Source organism: Pholcus phalangioides, unplaced genomic scaffold (genome assembly GCF_987345545.1).
Source record: "Pholcus phalangioides strain wild (caught in Gottingen) unplaced genomic scaffold, Ppha-v1.0 ptg000039l_1, whole genome shotgun sequence".
NCBI classification, from domain to species: Eukaryota; Metazoa; Arthropoda; class Arachnida; order Araneae; family Pholcidae; genus Pholcus; species Pholcus phalangioides.
In genome coordinates, this window is record NW_028301625.1 from 29,829,847 (window position 1) to 29,841,875 (window position 12,029).

At 34.7% G+C, this 12,029-nt stretch overlaps 1 protein-coding gene across 1 annotated transcript in view; it reads right to left on the reverse strand.

Moving 5' to 3' along the window:
* Positions 1 to 466: 466 nt before the first annotated feature.
* Positions 467 to 12,029, reverse strand: part of LOC149065810 (NSFL1 cofactor p47-like) — a 66,373-nt gene continuing 54,810 nt past the window's right edge. Inside the window, exon 11 of the mRNA XM_089254111.1 lies at positions 467 to 3,478. Within this exon, the coding sequence (XP_089110237.1) occupies positions 3,337 to 3,478 (142 nt within the window). The 3' untranslated portion in view covers positions 467 to 3,336. The remainder of the gene's footprint in view (positions 3,479 to 12,029) is intronic.

The window sequence follows — 12,029 nt, forward strand, 5'->3', positions numbered from 1 at the left end:
TAGAGTTGATTCATCTTTCATTGCCCTTTTTTTCCCAAGTGGCACACCAGTGAAAATTTCTTATAAAATGGCCTGCATCAGAATGTAGCCAAGGGTTAGAAAATGTGGTAAGAATGAGAAATTTTAGCTTCTGTATACAACTTTAAATAACTAAGATACTTCATATGAAAAAACATATTCAGGCCACTCTTACGAGACTTAAAAAAACCACTTATACCATTTAAAGATATTCCATTAACATCAGAATGTACACCAAGAATATAAAATGTGGTAAAAATAAAAATTTTTGGCTAATAATGAACCAATATGATATTTTTCAAGGGAAAAATTATATTTAGGCCACTTTTATTTGATTTTTGAAAAAACCATTTGGTTAAAACAACCCAACCCTGATATATATTTTTTGAAATTTTACTCTGAAATACAATTTAGAGACACAAAGAAACCAACTAAGGCACTACACACATATTGAGCAGGAATGTTTTTAATGAATTTACCACAATAAAAAAGGGGGGGGGGGAAATTTAGATTAAACTAAGCAGATGGGGGAAAAAGTCAAAATTCAATTACATTAGAGTCTCAAAAGTTTGAGGGAATGACCGGTCACAAAAATATTGTGAGCATGGGTGGAAATACAACCCTCTCCCAGCGTCAATGGCAGAGTTGACTGATCTAACGTATATGTCTATATATCCATTGACATAATCATTGTGCCCACAGACTTTCAAGTCTGCCTGCATCTGATTCCGAAGGGCTGGAATTCTTGAAATTCTTTCTCAAAACCTCTTTCTGCCAAGAGCATATTTGCTTGTTTTTTTTCTGCGGAGAAGAGTGATTTCACCCTTACCCATAGAAAAAAATGTAAGCAGGTGGTTTCACTATGGAGGATACTCCACCGGAAAGGGTTAAAGGGGTCGTGATCACCAGGCTGAACTTTAATTAGAATGTCTCCAGCACAGTAATAAGCTGTGTATTTTCTCAATTTCTTTACTATACAATACTGCACATATTTACTGTCAAAATCAATAAAGGGAGACCTCTCCCCTTCCAAAGTATTTTTTTGAAACTGTTTTTGATAATATAATCAGAATTTTCAGTAATTGAAAGTGGTTTCAGTCCCATTCACCTCAGATTATCGAGACTCTACTGTATTACACAGATGGGGGAAAATTACACTATCACATCTTAGCTTGATTTCACTATACAAGACATCCCAACAAGTAAAAGTTGCTACTTTTATATAAATTTCTAACATTTATGCTATAAACATTCCAAACAGACAACTCAGAATGAATCAAACGTCTAAATATTCAATTTTATTTATATTCCTCAAAGATGAAGAAATTCTTAACTGAAATTATGGGTCTTAAAACCATATATAAAAATAACTCTCATTTTATACACAAAAAATTTACAATTTTATCACAGTTGGCATGTGTACTATTCTAAACTTGAAAACTTCATAGCAAATTCCAAATTTATTTATATATTTATCAATGATTTTTATCACAGGTTATATGTACTGTATACTAATGTGAAAATGCTTTATAGAACGTTTTGAATTGAATTAAATTTTCTCTTGAGGAGACATTAAAATTTTTAAAAAATTGAAAATGAAACTAAAATCAGTCATGTTGAAAATTTTCAGAAAAAATAAAATATGCTATATTTTTATTTTGTTGTCAACTAGCAAAATCTGTTCAAAATCAGATTTTTATTTGATACATTGGATCAAGATCCATGTATGAGAACTGATTTAACTGTAGTTCATTTATAAAGTTAACAGGCAAATACAAAGGGTGATTCAAAACTTGTGGGCAAAACTTCAAAGAGTGATAGAACATATCTAAACAAGCAATTTTTGTCATGTTGTAATGCAAGTAGTGAATTGTTAGACAGCGCTATCATGATCACCGAAAGCTGCGGTTTTGGCACTTACTGGATTGCAGAAGGGATGGATAATTCCACAAATCAGAGAAAAGCAGACATGCATTTCATGTATAGTGCTGTGGACGGGAATGTTCTTGAAATCCAAAGACTGTACTTGGAGTGTTTTCAAACAAGATAAGTGCTAGTTTGAGAACCATTTGGACGAGTGCCCCAGTGTCTTTGCGAAACAGGCTCCTCTGTCAGTGACATGCAAGGAGTGTGAGAACACCATAAGAAGCCTGTTTTGCACAGCCATTAGCGTGATTCTTTCAAGTTTATCAATTTGGCATGCTTCTTGCCAGAAAACACTCTCTGGACTATTAGAGCATTCCCACCATAACCCTTTCAGACCCTGCACACATAAATATAGGGGGTTGCATTTGCTTGCTTTATTCTTTTTTAACCACAGAGAATTCAGCTCTGACTTCTAGGAGTGTGTGTGTATTATTGTCGAAGTCAAGGCTGAACTCCCTGAGGTTAGAAAAGAATGGCTACAGTGAGAAAATTCCCCCCAAGGGTGTGAAAGGGATACATGAATTGTATATCTGATTTTCCCATCCCTTCTGTAACCCATGATAGAAATGTGCCAAACCCAGTACTTTATGGATTCAACAACAGAGCTGTCTGGGCGCTCATTGCTTGCGTATATAGTAACCATATATTTTGACAAAAATTAATTTTTCAGATGTCTTCTATCACTTTAAGTTTGCTTGAGTTATGAATCTCTCAATATTTAACATATTCTTCAATATTTTTCCATATGAGCAAGTGAATATTTTTAGCAGTTAAAAGAAGTTATGAGATGAAGAAAAATTTTGTCATTGACAATTTTAGACATCCGTTTTTAACTTGGAAAAACATTGATTGCATACAATTCTAATTAAATGTAATAAATTCAGAAAATTTTGTTTTGTTTACAGCTTTAGTAATTTAAATAGCTTTACTTTGGGATGACCAGTATTATTGAACCTCGTTTGTGGGGGAAGGAAAGAACAGATGATTATGTTACATGAAAATGTTGATAATTTTTTAATTAAAAATGCTGCATGTTCTTTCGTTTACATTTGGAAACTAGAAACCCTAATAAAGAATTTCCGACAGCTGCCAACAATGGAAAGTACATAACATTATAAAACTCAGATGATAACTCCACCATCAAATGAAAAACATGTATAAAAAACACTAATGAAAAGTACAAACAGTATGTTTACAACTAGAAAAACATTGCCAATGAATATATACTGGACTAGCTCATACTGTTTATATAACAAAAAAAACTGTTTCCACAGACACAACACTAAAACAAAACAAACATCTGATGGAATCACATCACCACATACATCAGCTTTGGCACAAATAGAATATAGACCATCTCTCCCCCCAAAAAAAAAAGAACAATGATACAAGTTACTTCAGTGACTTCCTCTTCATGATCAAAACTGATTGATTCAACTTCTCCTCTTCAATGGTGCTGCAGAGATTAACCAATGAACGAGGTGGAAATCCAGTCAAGAGATCAAATGGTATATGAGCATATTCTGGGTTCATCCTATCACAGGTTAAGCAAAATTTGAAAAACCACTTGAAAACTAAATCTAGAATAAGAGAACTATTATTTTACAAACATGCCAAAAATAATTTTTAAAATGTGCAATATACACATTGATTCATGAATAACTAAAAAAAAAATTTTTTTTTTGTTCGTTTTAATCCTCTACTAATAAGAATGAGCAGTCAATATACTGAAAAATTAAGCATGTTTATTTACTAGCGATAACTACACACTAACCTACCTAACCTAACTTGGCATTTAATATTGTATATCTGCCTAATTCACATGCCAAAGAGCAGATATACACAAACGAGCTGATATTTATCTGACTATTTTTGATTGCAATTAGCAACTTGAAGGTTGAATGGACCAAAGCCTACAGTTTACAGCCAAATTTGTTTAATAAGAGACATTTGAGTGTTTTAGCAAGTACAGTTGAACCTTGCTATGGCACCAACCCCGCTTTGGGCCACAAATTTTCAGTGAACAAATCTTCCATGTAGGGATTATAATGTAAAAACCTGTTTTTAGTGCCAACTAGTTAAAACATCAACTATTGTTTGGGTGTAGGCTATACAAAATCTATGAGTTATTTTCCAAGAATTTCACATTTCTTCTCCCATTATAATTTTGAAAAGAGTAGAGAATTTATTCTTTTCATCCCGCTGTTATTATCAGTCAACATAACAGTTTAGCGCAAATGACTTAAAGAATAAAGAATGGTTATAGTCAGGGGTCTTTTAAACACATTCTGGAAGCTAAATAACCACCCTATTTAAGGAAACAGATTTATTGATATAAGGGAAAATCTACACAAGCGTACTGCACCAATTTTTTCATGAGTATCATGGGACTCCGGGCAAAGTGGTTTTTCTGAGGCCCTACATGGCAAATTTTGAAATTTTCAACCAGATCTCATTTTTGTGAGGCCCCTCCTCTTCTCTTGAGGTGCCTGGATGGGCCCATGCGCAAAGACCGCACTGTTACCTCAAGATGCCACCAAGTTTTTCAATAGAGCATGTTTTTACTCGTTGGCACATTAATTTTGAGTGGTATGGGTTATCATTAAGAAATCGATCTTGAGAAAATTATTATGGCAAGTAAAAAAATTCAATAAGCATTACAAAATATTTTTCAAAAACCAATTATGGACTAAAAACAATGCCACTATTTTTTTTGCACTTATAAAATGTGTCACTGAATTTATGTAGAACTAAAATAATTTCAGATATATCCAGAGGCGCTGACATGAAGAAATCATTGAGATGGGCCGAAAGTTGTTGGTCATCCCGTATATACAGGACTTAGGCACGTGCACAGAAGAGGGTTCATTGCATTGTTTTTTTCCTAAATTATTGGGGGGGGGGGCGCTAAAATGGCCTCGGTCCCTAGGTTCCAGCACCTATGGATATATTATATATATCAATGTAAAAGTATATATATGTTTGTTTTTTATACACATCCACACTGTTGATCATATCACTCCAAATTTTTTTAGGATTCTTTGCTAATGATTGGAAAGATCTAAGCATACTCCCACCAAAAAAAAAAAAAATTAAATTTTTTTAATTGCAGAAATTTCTCAAAAAAGTCCCTTTTTTCTTACCCCATTTTCCATGTTTTGAATCAGATGCAACAATTTTTTCTTCACAAAAGACTCACATTTTAATGGGTCTTCCATTGCAATTTGAATTTTAAAAACAGTTGACAAATAACAGAGCCAAATAGATTTTTGTTCCACACCAAATCTTAATTTATGAGTACAAACGTTGCTTTGATCAATGTATTTTTTTTCTGTGTGTGTGCGTGCGCAAGTGATGCTCCGATCAGTGTATTTTTTTTAACAAATGTAATTGGATTTAGAAAATAATTAATAAAACATCAGTTTTTGAACTTGCATATTATTAAATCTTATTGTCTCAATTTTAACATTAATGAATCACTTTCTTTCAAGATGAGCCTGGAAAATACTGGTTAATTGAGATATACATACATAAATTTTTCATGGGGTGGGCAACATCGCCGGGTATCAGTTAGCATATATATGTGTGTGTTTTTAAGTTTTATATTAAGAAATATTCGTTAGAATTGTAAAGTAGAATTTTACAAATTTTCTCAACTTAAAATTGAATGTGTATAAAACGGGATCCAGAAATTTCACCTTCAACATTTTGCCTGCCCTGAAAAAATGAGTGACTATATGTGAGTGTGCACTTGACTGTATGAGTGTGATCCTATGAATGCTTAAGTGAGTGACCATCATTCACTCATACAGTTGCTCATATGGTCAGGCCAGGCAAAATATCACAGGGTAAATGTCCAACTCACACTTCTTCACTCATATAGTCACTTATTACGTCAGGGCAGGTGAAATGTCCAGTTCACTTGATCACTCATACGAGTGAGTATGGTCAATCATTCATATGGTCTGGGCAGGCAAAATGCCAGGGGGGGGGGGGGGGTTAATGTCCAACTAACTTGATTATTCATACAGTTACAGGTGAAATGTTAGGGGTGAATGTCCAACTCACTTGATCACTCATTGGGCTGCTCATGTGGTCTGGGCAGGTGAAATTGGGGGCCAAATGTGTCTGGGATGAAACGTACTGGGGCTTTATTAGAATCAAAATGGGACCAGACCCTATCAGGATAATTGAATATTTGAATAATTCATTGAAAAAGGTTATTTCTTCATAAAAAAACAAATTCTGCATTAGTATGTAATGTACAGTCGGCTCCCTGTATTTGTGGTTTCTATATATATATATATATATATATATATAGAAACCGCAAATTACATACTAATGCAGAATTTGTTTTTTATGAAGAAATAACCTTTTTCAATGAATTATTCAAATATATATGAGTTTTTTTTTCTTTATTGGAAATTTTTTTTTGACAACACTCAGCAATCGTTGTTAACATGTTTTGTTTACAAAATTTGAGTTATGTTTATTTAGGATGGCTCATTCTTCTACATGCTACTGATAATGCTTTAAAAAGGTAAATAAAAGTGAAACTTGACAAGAAAAATTGGATATATTGACTATGCTTGGCGAAGTCTATCTACTGTGGTCCGCCATTACGGAATAAACAAATCTACGATGATATATATCAGGAAAAAGGAATCTGAAATTCATTCAGCGGTAGCCGTAGCTGCACCCGTTGCAGTCAAAACTTTGCAGCGCCTATGGGATACATGTGCTTCACGTACAGAATTTTTTTTTTGGGGTACAAGACCGACACAAAAATGTATTCCAATTGATTGTAATATTATAACAGAAAAAGGGAAAAAAATTTTATTCTTCCATAAGGAAAGGGCTGGTGAAACATCTATTTCATCAGAATTTTATGCAAGTAAAGGTTGTTTCCCCCAAAGCAGAATGTTTTGTGGTGTTCTGCAACGAGCCCTCAGCTGACTTGAAATTTTCTGCGGTAAAAATTCGCATATACATAATAGCGTTTTTCTACACTTTTCTTAAAATTCTTCCAGATTGTTCTGTGACGTACGTCTCAGATTTCGGCATGTTCTGCTTTGGGGGTTGTTTCATAGGTTTAAGAAATGATACGGATTGCGCAATGTAAAAAGCACTGGCAATCAAGCCTCTGCCGATCAGGAGGCAGCTAGAAAATTTCCAAAGACTTAGTAGAAAATTATTGAAGAGAAGGGTTATGTACATCAGCAGGTGTTTAACGCTGACGAAACTACACTATTTTGGAAAAAAATGCTGTAAAGAAGTTAAGCATGAGAAAAAAAGCGAGCTCATGGTGACTCATCGTTTGTGTATCCACTCTATCACTATACTAGCAGAGTGTTTTTAATCAATCACAGAAAAGAAACATTGAAAATGTGGATTTTGTGGATTTTTCCCCTCCAAAATGATTTAGATAATTGAAATACTGTATTTTATTCATGAAGCAACATTGATGAGTTTGCACTAAACATGTGAATTTATGTAATGGAGCTTGTCTGAAAAGATATTCGCATAGCCCGACATACGTGCTAATGCAAGATTCCCCCCAAAAAACAGATTTACGAACATAAATAAATGTTTGCCATGCTACTGCTTTTACATTGTGTTGCACTAGCACATAAGGTGCGGGTACCAAGATTGAATCTTAATCATGACATTGCATGCTGTATCTTTCTTACAGATAAGATTTTCTTATCTTCAGTGACATTCCATTTTGTCTGAAACTGGACTAGCATAGCAAACATCAAAATTCATGAAAAGCTGTTCTGAGAAAAGTGAAGGAAGGAATAATGGAGAGGAAATTATGAAATTGCCTTCTCTATATACATTTTATTATTTGAAAAATATATATATACATATCACGATTACTACAGCTAGGAGTTTTGCTGACAAAAACTCTGGGACAGTGCCAAAAGTGGTAAAAATGGCAAAGAAAAGAAATTACATAATAAATATTAGGGGTCATTCCAGTATTACGTCAGCATCAAGGGGAGGGTGTTTTGGATTTGCTGACTTTTGATGACAAGGGGGAGGGGGGGTTTGAACGTTGTTTACGTCATCAACCACCCCCCTTTTTGAAGATATGAAATATTCTAAGCTGCTGATGAAATTTTGCTGACAGGGGGGTGGAAACAGTCAAAAAGGGCTAAATCTGCTTACGTAATACTTGAATGGTCCCTTATCTAAACCACCAATAATTACATTTATTGGTTAGCATCAAACATTTTTATTGGTTATATATAGTTTTCATAATTTCTTTTGATATCTTACTATAATATTGTTCATGTGGTCTCTTGCAAGTGCTGTTTTGAACAGGTAGTTTTCATCGTGAACATATAGCAGCGTTCCACAGTATTTTTAAAAAGCTTATTTTCTGGGACAGAAAAGAGAATTTCACATTCAAACAGAACATTTGAAAAAAAAATTCTATGGTGCAATCATATTCTCATTTGTCTTTTGTACATGTTCTATCCAAAGGTTGTTAAACTACTTTACACCTCTTAATCCAGCAGAGCTCATATGCCCTTCAAACAAAAAATAGAACAACACGATAGACATAAAACTAGAGTTTTTATAGGCAATGTCATTTTACACATTGCTAGAAAACTCCATATGTAACAATTATTGTGGAGTTTATGAAGATGCAATGAGAGCAATATAAGGTTCAAAGAGACATGTATTCCTAATAAAAATGGCATCTCTTACACAGAAAGTAGAGAACTTTTAATGTAACTTTCTTCCATGTGAATGAACACTATAGGAAGGTTACAAAATAGTTTTTTTTTAACTTTTGGACATCATGTTTTAATTCTAGGGGGGGGGTCTATTACGCTGATATCGTTAAGCCAGCGTTTAAAATGTGCTTGCGGTGCATTGTGCGATAGATTTACGTCACCATCGTTAAAGGTTGATTTTTCTCACAGCGTTACTAGTGATTTTAATTATCGTCATCGCCATGCAAAGCGGTAGATAACGCAAAAGGAAAGCACTCGTTAAGCTCGCGTTACAGAAATAAACATGGCCGCTCGCGCGTACATTTTTCGAGGAAGGCGAGAGCAACCGGAGACAAATTAGTAGAATTGGAAATTATTCATTCATTATTAATATAATGAAGTTCATTATAATGAATAATAATTCTTTGTATTACGTTACTTAATTAATTTAGTAACATGATTCAGAGACAGCATTATTGTTTAAAATGTTATCTAATTACATATACTGATTGGAAAAATTATTCATAGTAATAAATCGTTATAAATTATTATACTCGGTACTAAGATAAATCTCTACAGCGATATTTTTTTTTTCAAATCTTGCATGGAAATGCCTTTATTCTTAAGTTAAACTCATCCCAATATAAGAATATTATTTAACTGGTAAATCTCTCTATCTCACAATATGTTTTCAAGACATTTTGAAATTTGCTACAATATTTTTTTTATATCTTGTTCAAAATCGAAGTCAATATATTTTTAAACTCGTCCCCAGATTTTTTATTAAACTCGGCGGTGGAGAAATAGCACAAACGGATGCACTTTGGCTTATTTCTGCGATTTTGTCAGCCAGTTCCGCGAGTTTATCTAGTCCATCACTAGATATTGAGAGGACAGTTTGGATTTGAGTGGGAAAACGTTGCAGCCACAATGTCTTTAAGAAATCATCGTTTAGTCGAGATCCCGAGAGTTGGCGCATTTTCCGTAGCAGCTGTGATGGTTTATCATCTCAGAGTTTAATTTCTGTGAGCAACTTCTTGATTTTGGCAGATTCAGTTTCGGCAAACTTCTGTATCAGCCGGTCCGAAAGAGCCTGGAATTTCCCGGTCGCAGGAGGATTGACGACAATATCGGCAACCGCATGTAGTGTTTCTGAGTCGATATTAGCGACGAGAGTGGCAAATTTGGTATCATCACTTGTAATGCGGCTGAGGAGGAAAGCTTGCTCGCATTGCCTCACCCAGAGAGAAACGTTTGTCTTCCACAATGGGGGAAGGCGGAGAGCGACACTGCAAACTTGGGGAACGGTCTTGACCCCTTCTGCTGCCATCATCCTGTTGCTTGAGAGAGAAGAGAGCCAAGAGGTCAAGCGGAAGTGACCTTATGAGGGAGGATGCTCTGTGGTCCACCGTTGCTAGGAGAAAAATCCTCTGCTGCTGGCGTCTTTTGAAGAATATTCAGAAGGTATCACTATTTGCGTTTAAACGTCTGCGGTCACCAATGCTGAATCTAATGCTAAGTGGTGACGATAGCGCAATTGACTCCGTATGAATGAGACGTAGTTGTAGATACATTATCTTTAATTATGATGCTATATAGAAGATATTATTTACATGGTACATATATTAAGAGAGATAAAGACTACGTTGGTGCATCTCGTGTGTGAGCTGGAGCTGAACTGATGTTCTCACACACATGGCCCTTCGGACCCTCCGAAGGGGCATCCGGTCACGTGATCATCTCGTGTTTCAGTACAGAATGTACCGAGATTCTTTCACGTGACCAGAGCGTGCTTGTTAAGAGAGAGCCAATGTACAAAGTAATAATAATAATAATACATATAAGAATATATATTGAGGCTCTACAAATTCATTTGATAACATCGATATTTTGTAATACGTTATTTTATCACTGATAATGTTAAAATAATTGTATTGCTAGTTTCCGTGCAGTGCACAGAAGTGTTATGCAGTAAACACCCTTACACACACACACACACACACACACACACACACACAGTATACTCTACGCACTAAGTACACTATAAAAAATCAAACAACTTTATTAATCAACAAATAAATTTTTTCTAATCTTTGAGTGCATTTTCTGATCAGAGTATAAAAGAGACGTCAACAACAGTGTAAATTTGGTAGCATTTCATTAGAATATGTAAACCAATTGTCTAATTAATGATGTATATAAAAGGTTACTTGTTCTTGATTTTGGCTTAATATCAAGACGGTAGATAAATATGTAAAAACATGGGAATATATGATGGTGATATATTTTTGCTAGTCGTTTTGAAAATTCATATAACATCCTTTAACTTTAATAGACCATTTTGTATAATAATAATTTAGAAAATTTCCCCGTGCCAGTTTCACGTGCGTGCATACCTACCTCTTTCTCAAATATTTGATGAAAATAAAAAGAATCCGGATGAATTAAAAAAAAATGTAGCTTACGAAAATTAGGGACAATCAACACACAAACGTGCACGAAATAAATAAAAATACAATAATAACGCACGTGCTGCAGCACTCGTTGACAGTGATGATGATTATCAGCAGCGGAGAAAATTATCTGATTGGTCCATCCCTTTCAGACCACACACTACTCTTGGCCCAGAAAGTTTTTCATAAAATAGATAACGACATACCGCGGGTTGCTGAGAAAAATCACGTTTTTGACGCTGTTCGTTGAGATTTGCGTCATGGGGCTCGTTGAGAATTTGCGTTAAGGGCGTGATGTCCATAACGACCTTGTTGTGTAACAATGTAAGCGTAATAGACCCTCTGAACTTGAAACAGAGCTTATTTTATAAACAGGAATAGAAAGTCTATAGCGACATTTTCCCTGTGCTCTCGCTCCTGTGGCATTGTGAGTTCGTGTTTAACTGAATTTGCAGTTCTCTGCAATTTCATAATTTTTTAACACTAGAAAGACAGATCGCGAGAGTATACCTAGAAAGATGGGATGGGGGTCAAAATGACCCCCCATAGTTTTTTTTGCAATTTTCGGATACCTTAATGTTTCAAATCACAGTATATCATTAATACATAGTTACAACACAAAAAAGAAACGGTGAAACCACTGATCTGTTAATATATTTTGTTTTTATCTAGCACTCAAAGCATTCTGTACAAATCGCCTCTCTCGATGCACATTTGCCACACACTGGTTTTTTGCATCGAGTACAAGATTGAAGTCCTTGCAGTTCCTTTTACTTAGCATTTCCGTCGTTTTTTGTCTCCATCAATAGGTGTTTTGCATATCACATTTTGAATTGTAGTTTTCAAGTTGAAATACTCAGCACAGAGTTCTTCACATAACTGCAATATGTAAGTTATCAGAGTGATT